Genomic DNA, 26760 nt, shown 5'->3' with positions numbered 1-26760 from the left:
ACTTTTATGAAATATCTATATTTCCCAAAATTAAAAAAGTAGTGAAAAAGCAGCATTGTCTTATATTTTTTGCAAATCTTTCTAGCACCTGATTTTAAAAAATGGCAACTGGATTCTCCCATCTGCTTCAGAATTTAAGAAACTCTACACTCCAGTCAGAAGAAAAGAGCAAAGAACATTAGTGTTATTACAAACATGGTTTTGACCTTATGGACACTCTGCAAGGATCTCAGACACCCTCAGGGGGTGCCAGTCCTTGCTGTGTGGATGGCATTCCTGGTCAAGGAAAGCCAAGCCCCAAAGCAGGTGGGGTGAGCTGGAAGGAGGTGACATGTGGGCTGGCATTGCCAATGGCATGTTCTGGCTCCACACTTCACACCACGTTGGTCCACAGACACCCCCACCCCGCAAGCTCCGGCAGGTAGTTCCGGGTAAGAATCCTGTGGTTATTTTAGAAGTCACCCAGTTTGAAATGCACTACGTTTTTTAATTGGAGGTGGTTTTTTTTTATAATAGGAAAACATTGTAAACCTAAATGTACAGTAATAGTAGTAATTAAATAAATTATTGCTTCTGAAGCTGAATAGTCTGCAGCCATCAAAACAGAAAGTGAAAGGGAGAAATGTACTCAGTATATCCTCAGGGTTTATTAAGCAGAAAACAAAGCGTAGAACAATGTGTATATTGTGACCCTTTTAGAATGTTTTTGAAAGAGTATTACATGTGTCTAACTGGGAAAAGACACAAGAAATGGCTTATAATAATTGGTTATCTTTGGAAAGACATGGGAATTTAAGAAATTCTTAAACCTTCCAGCAGTGAGTAACATATTGTGTACGATTGTAAATTGTACAACTGTGCTTGTCCTTAAAGGGAGGCACGAAGGTTTTCGCGGGGGTGGGACCTCCTGCATTTCCGCCCTGTGTGCACCTGCGGGGTGAGGCCGCTGGGCAGCCGCCTTCCGCAGGTGCCCGGGAGCCCGCCAGGCCGCTAGGAACCGGTCCTCCTTGCTAGCCCCGCCCTCGCCCCTCCCTATTGGGCTGCCGCCGCGCCACCGCGTCCAATCGCAGCGCTAAGCGCCAAATTTGAATTGCTGTTTTCATTTGAATCAGGAGGCGCGGCGGGCAGCTTTCCGCGCCGGAGCGTCCTACCCTGGGGAGGTCGGGGACGTAGCTGGGCCGGGCCACCCGCTCACCGGCGAGGGCGACAGCGGGGGGAGCGGGTTCCCCGGCCGGGAGGAGTGGGCTCGGGCCAGCGGGCGGAGCCCCTGTCCCTGGCGCGCGGGCGGGCGCCTCGACAAGCAGTGGAGCCACCGGTGGCGTGCAGGCGACTCGTCCTGGGTGAGCGGCGGCCGGGGCACCTCGGGGCCAGGGCTGCGGGGACCTCTCCCGGCCTCGAGGGGACTTGCGGGGGAAGCGGGGTCTGGGCCGGGCTCATCCAGGGCCTGAGCTCGTGGTCTCCGTGGGAACTCCCGGGAGACGTGACCTGATGGGCGCGTCTGGCCGCAGGTCTTCGGGGGCGCTGAGTCTGTGAGCAGCCCGGGGCGAGGGGCGGCCGGCGGCAGGGCACTGAATTAAGTCCACGTCGGTCACTTACAAGTGAGTTCTTAGACGCTCTTTGCTTTCAGAGTAACAACCCTTCCCCGCATTTTGTTTCTGTTCTATTCAGTGGTGCTCCTGAATTAGAAAAGCTGCTTTGAAGTCAGCTTCAGCAGACCTTTTGATGCCGAGCCTTCCTATACGGATTTGCTCCACATCTTGTTTAGAAAATGGGCCCTCCAGCACACCTCGTTACCATCAGAAGGAGCGGGGTCGACGGCCACCACTTTCCTCTGAGCCTTAGCACCTGCTTGTTTGGAAGGTGAGCCCTGCGCGGGCGGACTGTCCAGTTTAAAAGACCTCATATTCCTGATCACAAGCTAACCCACGGAAAACGGGGCTCCGGGAGTAGTCCCTGCCCTCAAACTGCTCCCGATGTCATCCCTGTGTATTGTCAACTTGACATGCTATTATTAGGAACAAAATTTTGAAAACAATATTATTATAGCTATTAAGTGTGAAGTGTTTTGTTAGTCAGACATTTCTAAATTGACTTGATAACAATCTTTAAATGGAAAAAAAATGTCGATGACTCTCAAGTCCTGATTCACTTCAAGCAGTCTTTTAAAGACCACTGTTCACCTGAAAATCGTTCACACCTGGCATTCCTTGGTTGGGGGCCTGGCTCGGGGGACACTACAGAGCAAATGCAGGCGGCTTTGGATATGGCTTGTTGGTCTTTCGGGAAATGAACTTAGGAGGGAAAGCCCTCCTGCCAGTGTGCTGAGTGCTCCTCGCTTGTGGGCTTCCTGTGTTTCCTGTGTTGGTGTTGGTGGGAACTGTGGTCCCTGTATAACAGACAGAATTTTTCATCACTGGCCTCCATTTTCTAATGTGACTTTTTAGACAAACAGCAGGTCACCTCTCTGTGGAGCCCCATGTGGTGGGACTCCAGTCCTTTCCACCCACACCCTGTCCTACCAACCCATCCCTACCATGTCCCAACCCACTGCAGACATTTCGAGCTCTTGCTCAGCTTGGTGCTTTTGGCCAGTTTGAGCTTTATGACTGGAATGTTCTCTCTGTCCTATGTAAGTGATGCCTTTCCAACTCTCAGATGTCAGTGTAAACGTGACCTGTAAAGAAGCCTCTAATGAATGCTAGCTATTCTTGTCTCCTAACACCACACCTGGTTTGTCTGTCCCCCTGCTAAACTCTCCAAGGACAGGCATTGCCAAGTTAATAATTATGTATTCAGTGCCTGGTGGGGTCTGGCAAATAAGAGGTGGTCAATATTTAGCACTCTGGTAAGTGGCCAGTAGAAACATAGGCTGGATTTGGAATCATAGATAGCAGTGGTTCTCAGCCCAGGGCCAATGTGCCCACCAGGAGACATTTCTCTGTGTTACAGTTTGGGAGGCTCCTGTCACGCGCATCAGTTAGCAGAGGCCCAGGGATGCTGCTAACGTCCTGCTATGTACAGGTCGGCCCCCACTGTAAAGAATGATCTGGCCCAAAACTTGAGCTGAGTTTGAGAGCTGCTTGTCTACAGTGATTCTACTTGGCAGTTTCCTGCCACACAAATTCTCAGTTCTAATGAGAGACTCACTCTCTATTTTGTTGAAACATTCTGATACTTAAAAAGCAAGTTCTCCTCTTCGGTTTAAAGTAACTTGTTCAGTTTCCACAGCTTCTTTTCTCCTCAAAGAAAAAATAAACACATCTTTCAGTATCAAATGGCAGTTTTTTATGCAAGATTTTATAACTTAGAAACCCATTCATCATTATTTGGCCATATGACATGGTAGGAAGACATATTCTTGGACTCCAGAGGTTCGCACTGAGAGCAGAGACGAGAGTGTATGGAACACCAGACAGCCAGGGAGACTTAGTAAGGACCTCTTTGATTAGCTTCTTTGCTGCTTTGGGAAAATTATCTTCTGCTGTTTCCTGCTGGTGTTCTTTGTGTGGGAAGAGTTGAATCTAATGGTGCTCTTTGTTGATTGCAGGTGAGTGTACTTTTAATGATGGGGACTTGTGAATCTGCTAGCTAAGGCAGTGTGGTTTTAAAACAACAAAAGCTCACAAGTAATGAGAATTTCTGCATGCAAATGGCAGACACATATAACCCATTTATTTGAACAACAGGGTATGGGTGCTGATGGGATTCTCTTTATATATGAAGAAACTGAGGCACAGAGAGGTGCTAGCATAAAATACAGCAATTTTGATAATGACGGAACCTTTGAACGTACATAACATTACAAATAAACATACATAAACCTTTTTTTTTAGGAAAAGCAGCATAGAGTATTAAAAATAATTGTTATTCCCCACACTGATATAAAGTACTGCTTCATTTGGGTCTTATAAGCATAGCTATTTTAGTAAAAGATAGTTCAATTTTATATTCTAATGTTTTCTATTGTAACTATCCCTAAAATGGCTGACCCGTGCACAGAGCCAGGGTTGGGGATGCTGAGCCCATGCAGTTGAAAGTCCACATATAAATTTTGGCTCCTCAAAACCTAATTAATAGCCTACTGTCGACCGAAAGACTTGCTGATTAAGATACACAGTTTATTAATATGTTTTGTATGTTTATGTATTATATACTGTATTCTTAGAATAAAGTAAGCTAAAGAAAAAAGTTTTTTTTCAAATTGTTGCAAACCCCCTGCAAATTTTCCAGTATATTTACTGAAAAAAAATCTGTGCATAAATGGACCTATGCAGTTCAAACACATGTTCAAGGATAGACTGTACTGTAAATTTTCAGGACTTAAGATAGTTACTTGCATAATACTTATAAAAATTGTTCTCAAAATGCAAGGATTATTTACATTGCCCAGTTTGTTATTTTTTTATGTCATTCCATTTACAAATCAAAACACATGATCAAATACTGTTTAATTTTGAAAGTTTGATGTAATTTTTAAAGAAAATTTCAGCAACCTCAGAAATCTGAATTCTTTTCAATTAAGGGGTATCGAATGTGACATCCGTATCCAGCTTCCTGTAGTGTCAAAACAGCATTGTAAAATTGAAATCCATGGACTGGAGGTAAGTGAGTTTTTGGAAGTCTATTTTAAAACTGTTCATTTCACTTTTTATCTGTTCATTTGTTACATATTCTTCTCCTTTCTTATACTTATAGGCAATATTGTTTAACTTAAGCTCCACAAATCCAACACAAGTAAATGGATCTGCTATTGATGAACCTGTACAACTAAAACATGGAGATGTGATCACTGTTGTCGATCGGTCTTTCAGGTAAAAACGAATTGGTCTGAGAATTAACGGACCTTCTGATGCCTCAGAAACTAGCCTCACAGATCTCTGTGGTCCTTAACACTGGAGAACGTCAAAGTGTTTGTGGGTGTCCTTCTCGACACTGACGTTTCATCTAAAATCTGTGGATCTGGAAGGAACGACAGTGGGGCTGATGTGTTCCAGTTCAAGGGGCTGAGTGCGTGTAAATGTGCCAAAGAACTGTGACCAAATCCTAATGAGATTTCGTTTTTTTGTGCATGTTGTGATGCTGCATACAGTTTTAGTTCTTTTAGAGTATAATGCACTCATAGAGAAAGATACAAAACGAGACGTAGAGCTCAACTTACCATGACGTAGACGACTTTGTTATCATCACCCATTACGGACTGAATGAGCTCGTCCGATGTCATGTAGAAGCCCCAAGCCGCGGTGCCCCAGAATAGGACTGCGAGTGGAGATGCGGCCTTTAAGGAGAGGATTAAATCAAAGTGAGGTCTTTAGGGTGGGTCCTAATCCAATCCGGTGTCCTTGTAAGAAGGGATTAGGACACAGAGAAGCCAGGGGAGCAGGTGCTTGGAGGGCTGGCCACCTGAAGAGCAGCAGAGAGGCCCAGAGGAGCCCAACCGTGCCGACACCTTGATCTTGGACGTCAGCCTCCAGAACTGTGAGAAAATAACTTTCTGTTGTTGCTGAAGCCACCCACTGTGTGGCACTTTGTTATGGCAACCCTAGCAAACTAATGCACTACTCAAGCCATAAACATTTCCAGAAGCTTCTTTCATGCCTTTTCTAATCACTTCCTCCCCTCACCAAGCAAACCATTAGTGTGGCTTTTCTGATAGTGTAAAAGTCTTTGGAGTTTTGCTTACCTAAGCATGCATCTCTCTAACCACTGTGGTTTTGTCTGTCTTTATTAAATCCATAAATTGGAAATAATGAAGTATGTGTTAGTAACTGACTTTTTCTGCTCTTACAGTTGTGAGATTTATAGCATAGATGTCCCACTCTGTTCCTTCTTGCTGCATAAGTTGCATTCAGATAATATACACAGTTATATACCCAGTTATGCAGAATTTATTCATTCTGGATGGACAATGAGTAATTTCCAGCTTCTGGAAGGAGTCAGTGCCTGCTTTATGATCAGATATGGCTAAATTTTATTAGTTAGTCCTGGTTTGAAAAGTGTTTGAATAGAATATGTGTTCTATAGCTGCTGGGTGCAGTGCTCCATCTGGAAAGGTCCACTAGTTTCAAATTCCTAACTTTTAGAATCACAGTCCTTTTCCCCGATTCTTGGTTGCTCAGGTAGGTAAGTTGAAGTTGCCCATTGAGGAACTTTTTTTTTTTCTTTTGTTGCCTAGCTCTGTCAGTTTTTGCTTTCTGTATTTTCGAGCTACACTGTGTGTTTCAGTTTAGAGTTACCTCCTTCAGTTAGATGAGGTGCTGTTATTTATCATTTGGAAATGCCCTGTACCTTAGTAATCTTCGCTGGTGATTGCTTACTGTCATTGGTTTCTATCCTGTTACTTTCAACTTTTCTGACTCCTTAAGGTTTAGATTATCTCTTGGAACCGACTATTTCACACTGTGCTGTTTTGTTTGTAAGCGATTTCTCTGCTGGCTGAATTGGCTCTTTTATCATTACAGAGTGTGCTTGGCCTCTGTGAACAATTTTTGTCTTAAGGTCTATTTTGTTGGCCGTTAGTGTAGCGCTCCAGCTCTTTCCTGTTGCTGTTTGCATGGTTTATTTTCTCCCATCCTTATACTTTGTATCCTATTTGTGTCTCTGAATTTAAATTGTGTCTCTTACAGACAATATATAGTTGAATTATTTTTTTCACCCATCCTGCTAAATGCAACGCTACTTTCATTATTGTCTTCATTTGTATTAAGTAGATATTTCCTAAAGTACCGTTTAAATATCCTGGTCATTTCTTTTACTGTGCTTTCTGTGAATTTGACTTCATTTTTAGAGGGTATTTTTATGGAATAGAGACTTTCAAGCAGGGAGTTGATGTGGAATGTGATGTGAACTTGATGTGGAGTGGAGACTGGGACGATTTCTGCAAACTGAGATTCTGTTCAGATCAAGAATAGAGATGACTAAGACCTCCAACACCGAGTAGGAAATGGAGCTTAAGAAGAGGGACTTGATCCAGAGCTCTGCTACCATGTGAAGTCATTCCAGGTGCCAGGCTGCTTCCGCTCTTACTTAGGTGGCATCTAAACTCAAATCAGACCACCTTACTGTGGTACCCAAGTTCAGCATGCACGATAAAAGCCTGTTCTGTGAAGTGATACCTGAGGTCTGTTAGAACAACTTTGTATCTTGCTAAACACATATACACACTTCTGACAGGTGCCTGTCCCTGTGCAGATACAGAGGCAATAAGTGGGAAGCTAAGGTGAGCATAGTGATCTGCAGTTGAACTCTGTAGGTGCCCTGCCATAAGTGACATCACAAAGTGATGGAGGCTTCGGATGCCACTGGGCCTCCTGCCTGCTTGACCTTCCCTGCCATCAGATGATTTCCATGAACGTAAACTAGCAGAAACCCAGTTTTGCTCTCATATGCGATGACTTTGCACATATGAGGTACTCAGGGACACTGTTGAATCATATTCTCTGGTCAGGATTCAGAAATAAATCAGGGTCCCCAACCTCTGAAAACAGCCTTCCAGAAGAAACTTAGGCAATTTATCTAAGTTTTTAGTGTAAAAACACTTTCCTAACTCTAAATATGGGTCCGTGAATAAGGTAATACCTTGAACAAGATGTGAATTTGTTCCCTGCTCGTTGGACACTAATCAGATCTGGAAGCTTTAGCATCTGTTCCAGATCTTTAATCTGAATATGTGTCTCTCATTCTCTGCACTTTAGATATGAAAATGAAAGTCATCAGAATGGAAGCAAGTCAAGTGAATTTCCAGGACAAAGACACGAACAGGTGAGGGGGGATGGTGCCAGCTTTGCACTCTGTTCTTCTGGGTGTTGATACGAAATCATTTAGAGACAATTTGATGAATGGTTTCTCGTGAGGGGGGGTGGCTTTGTGGTTACAGCAGGGAAAAGTAACTAAGATATTAAAGCAACTTGACTTAAACATATTAGGATAATTTAAAACCAGACTCCCTCTATTACTCACAATGAAGGTACTAAGTAGGTCTTACACTTTTGGCCCAAAAGGCTCCGAGACTGTCTCACGGTCTGGTCTTCTTGCAAGCCTTTGGGCAGGACAGCCCCAGCGCAGACCTGAAATTCGGGAGCTGCGTGGCCCAGTGGCCCGCCAAGACTCCCTGTCAGTGTGCTCGTCCCCCTTAATTTGTCTGAAATAATCACATAGGCGTCGTGAGCACCAGAGGTGCTTCAGTTCTGACAGGGTGTCCTGTGCCACCGGACGAGAAGGATTGCCGGCCTCACAGGGGAGCATCCAGTTACTTGTGTTTATCCGTGCCCAAAATGGATTCCAAGCCAAAATGCATTCTGGGCCCATCCTTGGACATTTTGTAGGACTTAGAAGGGTTAAGGTAAATGCTGAGAATTTCTGTCTTATTGTTTACAAAGCCGCCCAAGCCAGTCTCCTATAACCAGGTGGCAATTCACTGGCTCAGGAGACTTGTCATAGGTGCCCCTGAAGTCAGCCACAGGCACTTTGACCTCAGGAGCTCTGCTCCTTCCATGGGCGAGTGACATAATGTGGAGCCTGCCGCTCATCAGTGCTGGGGGAAAGCTAGCTTTTGAGGTATTACGCCCACTTCATTAGTGGGTGTAAGGAAACCAGCCAAAAAATTTTGAAATTTGTAGGTTAGATAAGTGGTCTCAGTGGTCTGTGAACTGTTGTCATCTGGGCTGCGATGAAGTATTGAAAATGAATACTTAGAACAAGTCATAGTGGTCAGACAGCGATCTTCATGGCTGTTGAATAAGTGTACTTGAACAGTCCTCTATTTTGTACATATTTTCAATTTTAATTTATTTTTATTGTTTAGTCATAAGATTCTTGGTCAACTTCAAATTAGAAATGAGAAACTGATCCCTCACATGGGAAGTTGAAAAAGCAATGTTAGATGCCAAGAAATGTGAAATTGGTAAAAGAAAGAAGGTGACTTACTTTTGGATATATTTTATGATTCCCCCCCAATAATTCATTGTTTTCCCCCAATAACATATCAGTTTCTGCAAGGATAAACAAATAATTGGATTCTCTCCCATTAGGATGTATTTTTTCCTCTTTTGAAACAATCTTGAGCTCTTATATCTGATGGGTGTGTTACCCTGTTTCTCACCCCCTAAAACATTCCCTGTGAGAGGTTGTGTGCACTGTTCATGGGGCCAAGTGGCAGTGTGGGCTCTGATTCATCTGCTCTGAGGCTGCAGGTGAGTGTGAATTGCTTTTGCCTTAACCTGTGGGCCCCAGATGCACCCTGAGCATCTGCCCTCCCAGAGCACATGTGCTAGGTGGGCCTCAGTTTATACTGGCCTGTAGCTGATTTCTGATGAGACTGAGTATAAAGTGAATAATCCCGTGCCTTTGGCAAGCTCGCAGACCCCGGGTGTAGGTGATGGCTACTTCCAGCTTTTGCTTTTCTTTCCTATCATGAGAAAGACTGAGGTTATAACAACTCTCTGAGGTTCCATTTTAACAATTCTTTAAACTTTAAGTTTGTGTCTTGTCTTATCACAATATTTTTTAAAAGGAGCTAAGACATCCTCATTTTGTGAGCACTAATACCTGAATGTCTTGAGCTCATTCACACTCTGGAATTCCTATAAGGACAGTTTGATGAAAATCATCGGTAACAGGAATACTTTCCTAAATATGACTTTGAAAAGGCCCTTGAAGCATGGTTTTTCTTTTGCCAATTCACAGGAACCAAGGCGTGGGGACTCAAGATCCAGCTTCTCTTCCGACCCTGGTTAGTGGTTTTGGGTTCTGTTTGGGATCTGGCGAGATCAGTTCTCTGTGTGGCCTTATGCCGAGGAAGACACAGCAGTGCTACACACCTAGGCTCTCAGAAGCTACAAGGTTATTTAACATGACACACACAGGCGTACACCTGAGTTACCTGCTTTCCCAAGTGAGGTACAGGGCACCCCATGCTCTTTGGAGAGTCCACACCTAAATACATAGTCTCATTCATTTGTGGGCTTAATTCTGAGCAGATTAATAGCATTTGATGTCTCCCATGGGCTTTAGGAGGCTGATGTGATTTATTTTTTTTGGATCATAATACTGAGTATCAGAATAATGTTATATATTTGGGGTATTAAGTAATTTGTAAGCTAAGTGAAAAACTAGGTATAAGGCAATTTGCAACAGTTTTGAAATTTGTATACTGCAAATTTCCTTGAGAAAATCTTGAACTTCTGTTTCTTATTTCATAACTCATTGCCAAGAGGGGAAAGTTCAAGATTCCAATGCCCATTCAAAACTCACTGAAGCAAACATCTCAGGAAGGCCTCTGGTCCATGCCAAGAATGTCAGAGCAGCCGGGACTGACTCAGGTGGCCCAGAAGATCTTGCTGCAGGGAAAACACTTAATGCTGTTCATTCATCCGAACTTCCTGGAGGTAATCACAGACATAGAATGGACCCCACTGCTGGGGATTTTGAAGAGGATTCCAGTGTAGCATTAGTGAGCTGTGATGGAGCACTGAAGTCTTTTCCCTGTACACAGTGTCTTGAGAATAGTGAAAAAAATAAATCTCCCTTTAGGAAGCTTTATGAGTCATTGAAGGAAGAGTTGGATGTGAAATTAGAAAAAGAGAATGTTCAACAGAATCGTAGGAGGTCAGGATCAAAGAGTCGTCGCACAGCCGAGCAAGAAAATGCTGGTGGTCTACAGGGTGAGACACAGCTACTGGTCTCACTTAAATCCAGACGGAGATCTAGTCGAAGCATCCAAGTTAAGGCAGACCCTGCTTCGGGAGAAGGAAGCAGCCGGGCTGAGGCAGACGGCAGAGAGGAGAAGCCTTCTCAGAGGCCCAGGTTGATTGGGAGTCCTGGCACTTCCCTCGTCAAGACGCCGAAACCCAACAGCCCAGTTCAGCATTCGCAGCAGAATTCCTCACGAAAACGTCGGCGTGAAGACCTCAGTGCTATCAGCGGAAGGGCATCTGTGAGTCCGGACCAAAGCGGAGGCTCCAGGGCAGATAATAAAATATTTACTCCTACAAAATTCTTAACTAGAAACCAAACACCCACTAAAACTGAAAATACTGATAATTTTGGAAATACACCAGAAAAACTCTTTTCCAAAAGGAAGCGGAGTATTTCTACAAATGTTGACGTTCTTACTACAGAAATGGACATTCAGAGTCAAACGATTTTAGCTCCACTGGTCGTTCAGGTTGAAAAGAAGATTGAAGATGATTCTGCCGCTCAGCCTGAGAAGCCGGGGCCCCCAGCTGGACGGGTGTGTGCTGCGTCACCCGGCCTTGGTTCTGCTGATGTCGGCAACTTTGGTGATGCCAGTAGTAAGTTTATTTAACTTTACCTTATCTTCCCCCCAAAGTTCCCATTTACCTTGTCTCTAGACATGAATTAATGAGACTTTCCATTATCAGTAATGACTTGCTCTGCGGTAGAGAATCTGTCAGGCTCCAAGGGTACAATAAATAATGAGGCAGTTGTATTCACTGTGACCTCGTGTGGCTTCATATTGAAGAGAATTTCAGCAAGGAGAGACAGGCAGGGCAGGGTGCTAGGGGACCTAATGAGATGGGTGGTCCAACATCTGGTTCTCCTAGTACATCTACAACAAAATAGAATAAACATAAGGTTTCGTTCTGAACTGTAAGCACCTGTAACCCTGTGAGTTTGATCCTGCAGGTTACGTGCAAATCCCCTGGACATTGTCTAGTACAGCATGGCCTCCAGATGTTGATCCTCTGTGATCAGGTCTCCTGCAAACAGTCTCTTAATGAAACACTGAACTGTACCCATGGGTTTATGTGCCAGGCCATGTTCAACATCTTCACAGACAACACACATGGCAGGCCGTAGGAGAGCCTGTGGGAAGAGTATGCTTGTTATTTCCCTTTTGCAAGTGGAGAAACTGACAACCTAATGTCATACAGCAAGTGGCAGACACAGGGCCTCCAGTTGGCGTGAAGGTCCTGGCCATCCTCTGACCCTTTTCAGGGTCTCTGGGCTCTGATCGGGGCCCCTATGTAGAGGCACCAGCTAAGATCACACCTGCGTACATCAGCCACACATCCCCGTGGGTCTCATAAGGGGGGGACACACCATTTAACAAAGGATTCATGTTGGCCGGTGGTTCATCAGGATGCATAGCGGGACGGGCTCACTAAGTTTCCGAGTTGGTGAGCCCTGCTCCCTAAGCTGGGTGGGGCCCAGGTACGCCCGCGTCCTTTGGGGAAGCTCAGGCCGCTGCTGCAGCGTCTGGCTTCACCCACCCCTGCTGCATCCTGAGAGCCGCTGATTCAGGCCAGTCCCTGTATTAAGCTATGTCCACAGAGAAGTTTTCAACATTTTAAGAAAATCTTTCTTCTGCCAAGTAGGGACTCGGTGTTCTGATGAGAGGTTTACCCCGGATCGTTCGTGAGCTCTTGACACAGGTTCACCTTCCTCAACATTCCGAGGCAGTGAGGCTGAGCTGTGAGGGTCCGTTTCAGTGAATTTTACAATTGGCTTGTCTTCAACAGCGATTTGCAAGAAGTCACGAGTATCGGTGTGGTCGTTCATTCCTCTGCCTGTTCGTATTCGTGCCTTTAGGTAAGATCGAGGGGATGGCCCTGAAGAGAAGGCGGGTCTCCTTCGGCGGTCATCTGCGGCCTGAACTATTTGATGAAAACTTGCCCCCGAATACACCTCTCAAAAGAGGAGAAACACCAAAGAAAAGAAAGTCTCTGGTAACCCTCACCCCACCTGTCCTGAAGAAAATCATCAAGGTATGTCCAACAGCCAGGGTTCTTACTCCTATCCGCCAACTCACATTCTTGGTACATGTTCTTTCCAATAAAAAAGTGAAAGCTGAGAAGAGTGTACATGGTAACTCATTCCCCTGGGTGTTGGAAAGCAACCACCTGGGTTCTGTAGTGGCCCATTGCAGGTGAGGTCTCAGGACTTGGCCTTTTCCTGCAGAGCTGACCACACTTAGGGCTCAGTGATCAAATGGAGGTTCCAGTAAAATTTGAAAATTCAATTTTAATTCCATTCTATCTCAATTCAAAAGCAAAAATTTTAGTCACTGACCATTGAAAAAAATCTGGAGATATCACAACACACACCCACACGGTTTTTGTTTTTGTTTTCCTCTTAGAATTATAAGGGAAAATAGAAACTCCTGAATAGCAACACATGTATGATTTTCACCATCAGCTCCTTAGAACTTGCATTCACCTGCCCTAGGCTCCGATGTCCTGGTTTTAGATCTCTGGAACGATGCGGCCCCGTAGAGCACCTTTCTCAGAGGGCCCAGGCAGTCTGGAATCTCTTGTCATCCCAAACGGCATGTGAGGCATGTCTGTGCTCCCTCCTGGGTCATACTGGCTCCCAGAAGGGAGCCGCCCTCCTTCCGTGTAAACCAGACACCGAGCCCCACAGGTGGTGTTTCCTTGGATTCAAACCAGAGCATTCGCCTCACTCCTCAGAAGGCTCCTTCCATCTTTCCACCCGAAATTCCCCAATTAACACTGGTCGGCTGCCTTATCTCTCTTTCTTTTTCCTTAAACGAGGGGACAGACTTCCATCTCTACCTTACCCTTGACAGACAGCGGTGGAGGCTTTTGGTACTTTAAGACTTAAATAGTTGAAATTCTTAACTGGGTAGGGTTTTCACTTTCACTACAGAGATGTCATCTTTCTGTTAAGTTTCCCTTAAGAGCATTTACATCTTGTCAGGAACAGCCTCAACCCTCAGGAAAAGAGGGTTCCTCAGAAAGCCCTGTGGAAGTGACCGCACAGAACGCATTTATGAGCTCTCCAGCTGGGGACCCTGTGGAAACGCCGGCTGCCCGCGGCCTGCGCCGTAGGTCCTGCATGGCGCCTTCGATCTCCACCAGCAACTCCCCTCATCCCACAGAGGCGCCTAAGAGGGGACGGAGGAGGAGCAGCAACTTGCCTTCAAAGAGGACGTCCATCGATCGAAGCCAACGCAACATCTTACAGATGGTTTATTCCAGGAGAAGGAGCGGCGCTTCTGAAGCCAACTTAATTGGTTGGTGCTGTACTAACAAATCCACTTTAAGGTTAGTTTCCTTGTTCATGCTGCTTTTGTTAAGTTTCAACATTTTCCCTTGCCAGTGGCCAAATCGTGGGCAGATGTGGTAAAACTTGGTGCCAAACAATCACAGCCTAAAGTTGGGAAGCAGGGCCCCCAGAGACAGCTGAACAAAAGGCAAAGACGAGTCAGTACTCCAAAGGTCGGTGTTCCATCGCAATTGCTCTTTTACATGTAAAATTAGGTAAGATGACATTTAAGTTTTGGTTTGACGTTTTGGTTCATCCTGTTTTTTCTTTTTCCAGAGGCCTACTGGCAGCGTTCACAATCAATTTAGTACAGGTCATGCAAACTCTCCTTGTACCATAGTAATAGGGAAAGCTCACATTGAAAAAGTACACATGCCTGCTCGGCCCTACAGAATGCTGAACAACTTTGTGTTCAACAAAAAGATGGACTTCAATGAAGATCTTTCAGGTAAAAACATAGCCTTGGTGCTTTAAACCATAGCCCCTCCCACCCTCCCCATGTGAGGGTGTGAATGGGCGCTGCGTTTGTGCATCTGCCCTGAGTCACCTTCTATCAGTTTCATCCTAAAAATACTTCGGAGGATTTGTTTTCAGTGCTTCGTGGTGTACATACTGGTAACTCACACATCATGTTCAAGGAAGAGAAAGCTGGGCTGGAGAACAAAGACAGGCCCCAAGCAGTTTGGGGATCCCGAGTCCTGCACGAGCAGGTGTGAAGGACACCTGCTCGCTTTTACCTTGGGGAGCAGCTTAGCTGTAGACAACTAGAGGCTGTTTATGGGGAGAAAGCTGTGGGACTGTTATAAATGCCCTTTCCCTGCATCTGCGCTACCAGGTTCCCCAGAGTTGCAGCAAATGGTTTCAGCAATATTTTGTTGCTTCAAGATTTCCTTTCCTTCCATGAAGCTGAACCGTTTCTGTAAGCATTAACGATTGAGCCAACGTTGCCTCTCAGTACAAGAGGGGACTTGTTTATGGTTATGCTGATGAGAACCATGGCCGGAACCCAGGGTTGAATTTCATGCCACGTAGTTTGGCCAGTGGTTCCCACCTGGAACGCTTCTGGAGGGAGATGAGACTTGAATCCTTTAGGGGGAACCTTTCTTTTTTCCACTCTGTTGAGAAATAATTGACATCCATCACTGTGTAAGTTAAGGTGAACAGCATGATGGTTTGGTTTACATGTTTTGTGAAATGATTGCCACAATAGGTTTAGTTAACATCCATCATCTTACGGGGATACAAGAAAAAGAAAAACCATTTTCTCCTTGTGATGAGGGCTCTTAGGATCTGCTGTCGGAGCAGCTTTCCCGTATGTATGCCACGCGGCGGTGTGAACTCTAGCCATCGTGCAGGACCCTACATTCCTAGTACTTACTAGGCTTGTAACTGGAAGTTTGTACGTTGACCACCTTCTTCCAACTCCTTCTCCTCCTATCCCCCCACCTCTGGTATCTACAAATATGATCTCTTTTCTGAGTTGGGTGGTTTGTTTGTTTGTTTAGATTGCACATAAAAGTGAGAGCATACAGTACTTGTCTTTCTCTGTCAGACTTATTTCACTTAGCATCATGCCTTCAAGGTCCATCCATGGGGTCACAAGTGGCAAGATTTCATTCTTTTTTTAACAGCTGAGTAATATTCCATGGTGCATATAGATACCACAGCATTTTTGTCCATTCATCCCTTGATGGACACTTAGGCTGCTTCCATGTATTGGCTGTTGTGAATAATGCTGCAGTGAACTAGGTGAAATCTTGTTTTTATTTCCCAGCAGATTTTAAAATGAGAGTTCTCCACTGTATAACCCATATAAGGGACTCTCTGAGAGTGGGTCAGTACATTTAGTTTAAAAAAGAAAAAACACAAAAATATGGAACGGTGGTAGCCAGTTGTGATAACATGTTCTATGAGGTAAAACAGTTTTGAGCATCCACCACCCAACATGCAGTTATTTCTGTATCTGTTTATCCTTGTTGATTACATTCATGTGTGGGTTACTAGTATATACATCCTGAAGTATTGAAAACAAATCCTCAGATAATGTTCTGGAGATAAAACTAGTCGAAGTGAATACTCAGTACCCGGGACAGTGGATTTTTCTCAGCTTTCCTTCAGAACACTTTCCCAGAGGGTCACAATGTCCACCCCTTGGTTTGAGTAACTTTCATGACGAAATGTCAGTGCGTGTTGAAGACCGAGTCTTGGGTATTTTAAGTAAGGCCGGAAGGATGAAACATGGAAGGGACAGGCTTCCCCACACAGTGTTTAGAAGGGCGCCAGATGGAGAGGCTTTGATCCATCATGGCAGAGTGAGAAAAGCGAGGAGAACGGGGACATGGTGAGTTTTTCAGAATAAATATTCATTTAAAATGCCATAACGGTCTCTTTTTGTGAGAATATGTTGACACTTCTTTTTGGTGTTAAGATGAAAAGATGGTAACATTCGTATTTGACAACACTAAAAATGGGCAACCCATGTCACTTTAAAAAAAGTTGGGGGCATTTTATTTGCCCATAAAATCCAGAACTGTAGAGCCTGGGACTTCTGGAGGCGACAGGAGGGCACTAGGGTTCCAGGTGCCTGGAGGGGAGGCACCAAGGGCCAGTCTCAGCCCCCTAGCCAGGGCTCACAGTGGGGGGGACTTTGGAAGAATAGACATTGACCTCTTCCAACTGACTTTCTTTCCAAGAAGCAGGGCAGAGGAGAGGAAAGATGATTCAGACCTCCCAGTGCCCTCTTGTAGCAAATGAGCCCAGTATCCATGCATCACCCTCTCCTATGAGATCCCCTCTCGCTTCTCCAGCAGGTCCAGGCTGTGGTCTGTGGTTCACTTTCCACATTTCCTTTGTTGTAGGTGAGGGCTGGAGTGTGAGCACATGTGGGCTGGCATGTGTGAGTGATATGCTAACTGCTTTTCCAACATTTTCACATAACAGGGCTAACCAACATGTTTAAGACTCCAGCGAAGGAGGAACCACAAATGAGTGTATGTCCCACCACGTCTTCAGATTCAGAGAATTCGCTTGGAAAGACATTTCAAGTCCCTGATGTGGGAGAAAAACCTCTACTGTGCACTTCAGAAAATTTGGGTTGGTTTGCTTTTATCCCCTAACACCTTGAGTTTTAAGGAGGAGCTGTAGAGTTTAAAGAACAGATCCTGTATTATTTCTCTACCATGGATATTTCTGATGAAAATGCCGTTTCCAGTTTTTCTATTCTATTGTTTTAGGGGAAGTTGCAATCAGCCGTGGAACTAGCCTAGGTGCTCAGTGACTTGCACGGAAGGAATGCCCCTTTAGTGACTGTAAATGACCCGTGTTCACTTTGGCCCTCTTTATTTATTGCAAATAAAGAGGTACGTGAGCAGAAAAGATGGTCTCCCATTATACTTATGTAGATTACTGAAATGCAATGCTTCCTCTGTATCACTGAGCACAGGCCACACTGCTGCTCTGGTGCTCAACAGAAGAAACTGTTGTTTCTCCTGTGTGACAGTAAGAACGTATGTGTTCAGGTGACTGAGACGTGGCATGGCAGCCTTCAGAAATTCTTAAGGAATTTTTTTCTTAGAAAAGATCGTAACCACCATTTCTGTATGACCCCACTGAACATCACCAAATAACATTATTCTTAAGTGCACACTTCATATGTAGGACAGATGTATGTTCACCTAAGCAGCCTCATATCGTTAGTCAGTGAACAGGAGGCTGAATTATCGGCTCTTACACAGTAGTTCATGAGGATGAATTACCAAATTGGCACAACACGGTGAACTGAATAGATTTATCATGAATGTTTATTTCTTACAGGAGAGAATATGTTCCTCAGAACTCAGAATGCACCAAAGGAGCTGTCTGATACAAGTTCTACAAGCCCTCCCTTGAGACGACCGAGCATTAGAGTAAATGCAGATAGTGTGAAGACCCCCAGGAATGTCTGTAAAACACCAGGTGTCGAGATGAGAACCCCAAGACTGGAGGCAGCCTCTCCAAAGATGGCATCAAGTGCAAACAAGTTCAGAAGGTCTGCACAGCTCCCAAATGCACAGGTGCCAAGGGTGGAGTGTAAGAACAGGAAAGAAGAAACAGAACCTGATATCGTGGCGAGGGTCTCAGGAAGATGTCTAAGGGAAACTCCTCTACAAGAACAGAAGCCAGAGGGGGAGATGAAGGAGAGAGGAAAGCCCTCTGGGACATGTAAGGTGGACATCGAATCGAAAGAGAACACTGAAAAGATGATGACTGTGAGGAGATCAAGATCTTCAGAGTGGAAATGTGAACCAACAGCAGACCTGACTGCCCTCCAGCCATCACGAGACACAAACCCCAAGGAGGACCAGGTGGACGTCCAAAGTCCCCTACACACCCCAGGTCTCAGCAAGGAACCAGGGAATGGTGAGAGCACAACAAAATTGCACTGTAAATCTCCCAAACCAGAACCAATCAGCACACCAGCCAGGACAAACACACCACCCAAGACACCCCTGGGGAGAGTGGGTGCGCAGGAAGGGGTCTCGGCCCTCAGGATGCCCACAAAGACACGTGGCGGAGCCACAGCCTCACACGGAGAACCGGGAGGTGATGATAAAGGCATCACATTGCTTAACGGAACCCCAAAGCAGAAACAGGACCCTACAGGAAATATAACGGGACCCAAGAGGAGGCCGAGAACTCCCAAGGCAAAGGCCCGACTTCTGGAAGACCTGGCTGGCCTCAGCGAGCTCTTCCGATCCCCAGATCATGCCAAGGATCCCGTGACTGACGAGCACACCACTAATATACTCTGCCCGTCACCACAACCAGAGCTGGTCACCACGTGCCCCGGCCTGAGCAGAAGGCTCAGGACACCTCCCTGCAAAGTGGATGTAGAAGAGCTCTCGGCTCTCAGGAATCCCACACAGACACCAGGGGGAACCACGTCCTCCCCCCGAAAACCAGGAGGTGGTGACCGAGCCACTGCAGTGAGTGAGGAAGCTCCAGAGCCGAAACTGGACCCTGCAGAATATGTAACTGGAAGTAAGAAGCGGCCGAGAACTCCCAAGGGAAAGGCCCAACTCCTGGAAGACCTGGCTGGCCTCAGCGAGCTCTTCCGAACCCCAGAGCACGCCAAGGGGCCTGTGACCGATGAGCACACCACCAAAATGCCCTGCAAATCTCTGCAAGCAGAGCTGGTCACCATGCCGACAAGCAAGAAGAAAGGGCCCCGGACACCCCTGGGGAGAGTGGGTGCGCGGGAAGGGCCCTCAGCCCTCAGGACGCCCACACAGACACCTGGCGGAGCCACAGCCTCACACGGAGAACCGGGAGGTGATGATAAAGGCGTCACATTGCTTAAGGGAACCCCAAAGCAGAAACAGGACCCTACAGGAAATGTAACTGGACCCAAGAAGAGGCCGAGAACTCCCAAGGGAAAGGCCCAACTCCTGGAAGACCTGGCTGGCCTCAGCGAGCGCTTCCGATCCCCAGATCACACAGTGGGACCCGTGACTGATGTCCAGACCACCAAAATGCCCTGCACATCTCCCCAGCCAGAACCAGCAATCATACCAACCAGCATGAAGGGATGGCTCAGGACACCTGTGCAGATAGTGGATGGAAAAGATGACCTCTTGACTCTCAGGACACCCACACAAACACCAGGGGAAACCACACAGTTACACAGAGAAACAGGAGGTGGTGACGAAGCCATTAAAGTGCTTAAGGGAGCTCCAAAGCAGAACCTGGACCCTGCAGAGAATGTAACTGGAACCAAAAGGCACCCGAGAACTCCCAAGGGAAAGGCCCAATTCCTGGAAGACCTGGCTGGCCTCAGCGAGCTCTTCCGAACCCCAGATCACACAGTGGGACCCGTGACTGATGACCAGACCATGAAAATGCCCTGCAAATCTCTGCAAGCAGAGCTGGTCACCACACCAACAAGCAAGAAGAAAGGGCCCCAGACACCCCTGGGGAGAGTGGGTGCGCGGGAAGGGCCCTCAGCCCTCAGGACGCCCACACAGACACCTGGCAGAGCCACAGCCTCACACGGAGAACCGGGAGGTGATGATAAAGGCATCACATTGCTTAACGGAACCCCAAAGCAGAAACAGGACCCTACAGGAAATATAACGGGACCCAAGAGGAGGCCGAGAACTCCCAAGGCAAAGGCCCGACTTCTGGAAGACCTGGCTGGCCTCAGCGAGCTCTTCCGATCCCCAGATCATGCCAAGGATCCCGTGACTGACGAGCACACCACTAATATACTCTGCCCGTCACCACAACCAGAGCTGGTCACCACGTGCCCCGGCCTGAGCAGAAGGCTCAGGACACCTCCCTGCAAAGTGGATGTAGAAGAGCTCTCGGCTCTCAGGAATCCCACACAGACACCAGGGGGAACCACGTCCTCCCCCCGAAAACCAGGAGGTGGTGACCGAGCCACTGCAGTGAGTGAGGAAGCTCCAGAACCGAAACTGGACCCTGCAGAATATGTAACTGGAAGTAAGAGGCGACCGAGAACTCCCAAGGGAAAGGCCCAACTCCTGGAAGACCTGGCTGGCCTCAGCGAGCTCTTCCGAACCCCAGAGCACGCCAAGGGGCCTGTGACCGATGAGCACACCACCAAAATGCCCTGCAAATCTCTGCAAGCAGAGCTGGTCACCACGCCGACAAGCAAGAAGAAAGGGCCCCGGACACCCCTGGGGAGAGTGGGTGCGCGGGAAGGGCCCTCAGCCCTCAGTACGCCCACACAGACACCTGGCGGAGCCACAGCCTCACACGGAGAACCGGGAGGTGATGATAAAGGCGTCACATTGCTTAAGGGAACCCCAAAGCAGAAACAGGACCCTACAGGAAATGTAACTGGACCCAAGAGGAGGCCGAGAACTCCCAAGGGAAAGGCCCAACTCCTGGAAGACCTGGCTGGCCTCAGCGAGCGCTTCCGATCCCCAGATCACACAGTGGGACCCGTGACTGATGTCCAGACCACCAAAATGCCCTGCACATCTCCCCAGCCAGAACCAGCAATCATACCAACCAGCACGAAGGGATGGCTCAGGACACCTGTGCAGATAGTGGATGGAAAAGATGACCTCTTGACTCTCAGGACACCCACACAAACACCAGGGGAAACCACACAGTTACACAGAGAAACAGGAGGTGGTGACGAAGCCATTAAAGTGCTTAAGGGAGCTCCAAAGCAGAACCTGGACCCTGCAGAGAATGTAACTGGAACCAAAAGGCACCCGAGAACTCCCAAGGGAAAGGCCCAACTCCTGGAAGACCCGGCTGGCCTCAGCGAGCTCTTCCGATCCCCAGAGCATGCCAAGGGGCCTGTGACCGATGAGCACACCTCCGCAATACTCTGCCCGTCCCCACAAGCAGAGCCGGTCACCACACGAACAAGTAGAAAGCGACGGCTCAGGGCACCTGCGGACCTAGGGGAGGAGCTCTCAGCCCTCAGGAAGCCCACACGCCGACAACCAGGAGGAGATGGTAAAGGCATCCCACTGTTTTGGGAAACTGCAAGGCAGAAACTGGGCTCTGAAGAAAATGTAACTAGGACCAAGAGGCGACCAAGAGCGTGTAAGGAAAAGGCCCAGCCCCTGGAAGACCTGGCCGGTTGCAAAGGGCATTTCCGAACGTCAGATCACGCCGAGGGACCCACGGCCAATGACCAGACCACTGAAGAGCCCTGCAAACCGCAAGCAGAGCCAGTCCCCATGCGGACAAGTAAGAGACAGCTCAAGGTACCTCCCCAGAAAGCAGGTGCGTGGGCAGAGCTCCCGGCCCTCAGGACGCCCACACAAACGCCCAAGGGACCCATGGCCTCACACAGAGAACTGCAAGGTGGTGATAAAGGCGCCACGTTGCTTAAGGAACCTGCAGAACCAAAACAGGACCGTGCAGGAAATGTAACTGGAACCAACAGGAGGCCAAGAACATGTAAGGAAAAGGTCCAAGCCCCGGAAGACCTGCCTGGATGCAAGGAGCGCATCCAAAGCCCGGAGCATGCCAAGGAGCCGGGAAATGAGGCAGCGAGCATTGAGCCATCTCCAAAGCAAACACCAGACAGAAGGAAGCCTGTGAAAATGTCTGGAAGAGCCCTTAGGGCCCTTAAAGTAAAACCCACGGAAGACCCTGTAAAACCACACAGCGAAAGCAGCATCTCCTTGCCTCCCAAGAGGAAACGTGGAGAAGACGGAAGTGCCACAGGAACGAAGAGGCTGCCCACCCTGACTGCCCCACAGGAAAGCGGGGACGAGAAGCCACTCCAGAAAAGACGGCGGGAGTGTCGTAGACCCCCTGAGGCCCCAGTCATCAAGAGAAGTTTGAGGATTTTGGAAAAAAGGATCAAACCTGTGGAGGACCTGCCCAGCAGCCACATGAAAATGAGAAAACCGGGACGAACCGAGGAGGACGTGACCTCTCCAGATCAGGTGACGGTAGGTGTGACCCGATCATTACATGGCATCTGGGATGGATGTTCTTTATGGCGTAAGGTTTGGTCTAAGTCATATGGGACCTGGATTTATGTGTGGATATTGTTTTCCAAGGGGGTCTACATTCAACCTGGTGAATAACTGCAGGCTGTGGTAAAGAATCCTTTTGGGGTGTATATTCTAACTTAGGGAAATAGTCAAAATATTACAACAAAAGTTATTAAGTTTCTCAGGAGCGGAAGGAGTTAGGTTCACCCTCAAGGGGAGAAGCTTTGTGCAGAGAAAAGTTGGGCAGCCCAGTCCTGCTGTCCAAACCCCACAGCCAGGAAAGCTGGGTGGGCGTAGGACACGGCCAGGATCGGAACAGTGAGAGCAGGTGTGTGGGCCTTAGATGGAGAGGTGACCACAGTGTGGACCGAGGTTTGGTGAGGTTCCAGACATGGAGATTTTCCTGTTCCGCTTTAGCACTTAAAGGATTAGGAATTCACTTACTAATTCATTTTGATGAAAATCATTTTTCTGAAATGCCCCTTTGAGGCTTGTTATAATCAGATTTGACGTATGTGTCATTCAGGCAATGTGACTGAAACTTAACCTGAATTCCTCACTCATGGTTTATCACCAGAGATGCAGGCTTTTCCACAGGAGCCGAAGGACGAGGCCCTTCTTCCCCGGCTACCTTACATCACCGTTATCTTAGAACATTAACGAACGTAGAAGTTTCAGATGAGTTCCCCTTTGGGTCTACTTTTGATTTTTTTTTCTCCATGTTGAATTTTGAGATGGGTATTACTCATTATTGGCATGTTGGGGGTGTCTTTGAAATTTGTAGGGGATGTCCCTGCGCTCCAGACGCCCAAATAACACCAACGTGGAAGAGCAAAGACCTGAGCTGCATATACCAGAAGAAAAGATCAAAGTAAAGAGGAATGAGAAGACGTCCATGAAGACCTCCCAAGAGGTGAAGCTACAGAACCCAGACGAGGGGGCCAAGAATCCCAGCTCCAAGGAGACCCACGGGGGCAGAAGGGGTCTGAGATCGCAAACACTCAAGGTGTCCTTGCCTAACACAGCAGGGGAGGAAAGTGTGGGAATCCATGGGGGAAATCAGAAGGAGAAAGAAGGAAAAGAACCTGCAGGCTTCAGGAGTCTGAGGTCAAGGAAGAGAACAGCTCCTCCTCCGGGGACCGCCGTGGAGAGTTCATCCGAGGCATCCGAGCGGAGAGTGACTCGGGGTGCCAAGAGATGCGCCGAGAATATTAAAAAGGCAAGTAATCCTGTGTTTTTTCTTATGAGCATGGAATGTTTCGATATAATTTTTGCCCCATGTTGCAAAAGCAAACAAAACACCTCATATATAATAACACGTTGCCAATTCCCAGTCATACTAATGTACAAAGCATGAATCTAAACTGAGTATTTTGTCTCTTTGTAGCTATGTTTAGTTGGATCTCTCTTGGGGATTCCACTTGAAGTGGTAAATTCACATTGTGAAAACACATTCAGGAAGAACAAGGAATTCATCTAGTTAGAACTTCCTCACTGCTTGTTACGTACCACACACTCACATCCTAGCAGGTGTCTGCAGATTAGCTCAACGAAACTTAATAACGCATAAAAGTTTCAAAGGAGTTTCTAAAGTGGTCCTGTCTGCACCACTTTTCAAAGGGGCTTCTTTGGAAAGCTAGAATGAATAAAAGTCAGGGAGCGCCTAAGGCCAATGGTACTACAAATACTGCTGCTGTCACAGGTGACCAGCGTATGAGTTGCCTGTCATTTGAATAATGCGTGACTGGACTATCCCTGTCCTGGAGAACGCTTGAGATTGCAGGTGTGACAGAAAGAGGCTGAAGACGCCAGTGCCGTGGCCGCCCCCCCACATACGCATGTGGGTTAGTCTGATTTGGCGCCATCACAAAGGCAGAGGAGGTCTGTTGACTGTGCGCTGGAACGGTGGTGATGACACTGGCACACGTCCTCATCCAGGGTCTCCTTGCACGTCCCCGCCACCCTTCCCGGCACGAAGGATCAGCTACAGAGCAGGTGGCTGGTCAGCAAGACAATGTATCCCACCCAGCCCTTCCTTGGCTTGTCCACCTACCATTCTGTTGTCATCTGTAGTGTGGACTTCATGCTTTCTACATTTCCACTTTGACCTTTTCCTGATACAAGTCATTCTGTGAATGTTGGCCTGGCACTGCAGTGAGGTGATGGCTGTACCCGAGTATCCAACTATTTCAGGTCATTGGCGTCCAGACTCAGCCCTGGATTTTTTAGTTCTCTTTGTTTTTCTGACCCTTCCCCACAGTGTTAAAGATCACTTGGTAAGGTCGCTGGTGGGCCCTGCTCCTGAAGTATGCCCGAGGCCCCAGGGAGCTGCTCCTGACGGACTCCTGGGTTGGGGAACAGCGTCCAACAGGACAGCCTTCACCTGACCGCTTGCCTGAAAGTACAGTGAAGACACTCAAGGCTTTTGGGGTGTCGGTCCTGGAAAGGCGGGTCATCTTTTGTCTCCTTTTAGATTTTGTGAACATCAGGGTGATCAGTCTCCCGTTCCCAGCTCTGTTTAGAGCACATAGCAGGGGGTCTGGGTCACTCAGCCAGAACGGAGCCAGCGTCCTCTTCCTGTGGTATGTGTAAAGGATCCAAGCGATTCTGTCCTGATTGTCTGTGTTTACTGTTTCTGTTTTGCACTTTTTAATTTTGTGGAAATGTGCATATTTGTCTGGAAATTTTCTTTCTAAAAATTAACTTAGTAGGTAATAAATCTTCCTATCAAAAGACAAAATATTTAAATTTTAAAAACTGCCCAGGATAAGCAATTTAAAACACAAAGCAACTTTCACAGGCTATGTCTTAAAACTCATTTCCTACCGCAAAATTAATTTTCTAGGACTAAAGATCTGCATCACACCTCATAAGGATTTGGGTTTCTGCAGAGGAGGCTTGGTTACAGAAATTTTTCTTTTAAATCACTTACGTGTGATCTTTTTCTTCGCAAACAGGATAACGACAATGCAGGCATCAAGAAAATGAGAACCAGGAGCTGTCGGAACACTGAAGATACTTAGCTGAGAAATGTAAAAGCGAGAAGAGTAATGCCTGGGATTCGCCCACCTCCTGCTTCATAAGAGCATTCGCCCTAGTCCTGAACTCAGTTCCCCTGGGAGTCCCGTAAATTTAGTTTATGTTCTTGTACAATATTTGCCATGAATATAAAAGTGAATTCTGTAAATAATGCTACCTGGGTGTTTAGGGGAAGAGAGCTTAGAATCATGTGGCTTTGAATGGTTTATTCAGGAACTCCACAGCAGGGTCATGAAGAGGACTACCTGGTCCCATAAAGTGATAAAGATACAAAATTTGGGAGCAGAGGAGTTGGGCCGAGGTATGGCCTTCAACTTTGCCAGGTGAAGTCCTGACCTGTGTCTCTGGCCCTCGCCACGGTGCCAAATGCACCTGCCCCTGTTGATGTCCTCCCTCAGAAGGCGGAAGGCGGGGCCTTCTGTCCTCGCGTCCCCAGCGCCGGGCTGGCACTCAGGAAACACGGATGAGTGATGAGACTGAGAAGCTACATCTTTCCACTGGGGAGATGAGGTCCATGCACTCGGGCTGTCGGTCTTCTGCACAGGACGGTCCTGTCCTTGGTGTCTGTCACTAAGGGAATTTGGGATTTGGAGGACTGCTTGTGAACCCGTCTTCAGGGCACAGAGCTTCCTGTAGTAAGGGCTGACTGGTGGCTTGCCTTTTCCACTTTAGGGAATATCTGTCTTAACTAGCACTCCTATCATTTGAAAAGGCCTCCACCCATCACATCAGGGCCACCAGCCACCGTGTCACTCAATTCCAGTGGTAGCATTCTTCCTGACTGTACCTGTTGGACTGAACTAGTGCCCAGCATGCCACCGTGTACAGGAAACGCAGACCCTTCTCCAGAGGAAGCCATTTCTGACAACAACAGCACAAGGCTCCTCCCCCACAACTTCCAGGAGCTGACTTTTGAGCCAATGCCTCCTGTATCGTTTTAAGCCCAGATTTCTTTCTTCAGCCTCAGACCCACAGATGAGCATTTTTATGTTCCATCTTGTCCTGTTCCTGAAGTCAGAAAGTTGTGCGCCTTCCCTCCAGGCCCATCTGAGGGCCTCCCACTCACCTGCTCAGACAGGTTAAGCTGAGGAATGGAAGACGAGAAAGGGTAGCTGTCCCCTGAATGTGCACAGTAGCCATGCCCCTGTCAGCCCACTCCTGTGTGCCCTGCACTGGCTTGGAGCCAGGTTCACATAATAAATGACTGTGGAATGAACACACGAATCCA

General features: G+C 47.2%; 1 protein-coding gene across 1 annotated transcript; it reads left to right on the top strand.

The window, feature by feature from the left end:
* The first annotated feature begins 1118 nt into the window (after positions 1-1118).
* MKI67 (marker of proliferation Ki-67) lies at positions 1119-26760 on the top strand. Its single transcript, XM_057506482.1, has 15 exons — positions 1119-1340; positions 1669-1860; positions 4523-4601; positions 4696-4811; positions 7692-7758; positions 9682-9727; positions 10209-11288; positions 12550-12725; positions 13678-13993; positions 14080-14198; positions 14302-14473; positions 16966-17118; positions 17839-22448; positions 23278-23712; positions 25451-26760. Exons 2-15 carry the CDS (start codon positions 1769-1771, stop codon positions 25514-25516), a joined length of 7527 nt encoding a protein of 2508 aa, XP_057362465.1. The 5' UTR covers positions 1119-1340; positions 1669-1768; the 3' UTR covers positions 25517-26760.

This window comes from Manis pentadactyla, chromosome 8 (assembly GCF_030020395.1).
Source record: "Manis pentadactyla isolate mManPen7 chromosome 8, mManPen7.hap1, whole genome shotgun sequence".
Taxonomy (NCBI): domain Eukaryota; kingdom Metazoa; phylum Chordata; class Mammalia; order Pholidota; family Manidae; genus Manis; species Manis pentadactyla.
Note: the sequence above shows the minus strand (reverse complement) of the source record. Positions and strands in the feature narration are given on the sequence as shown.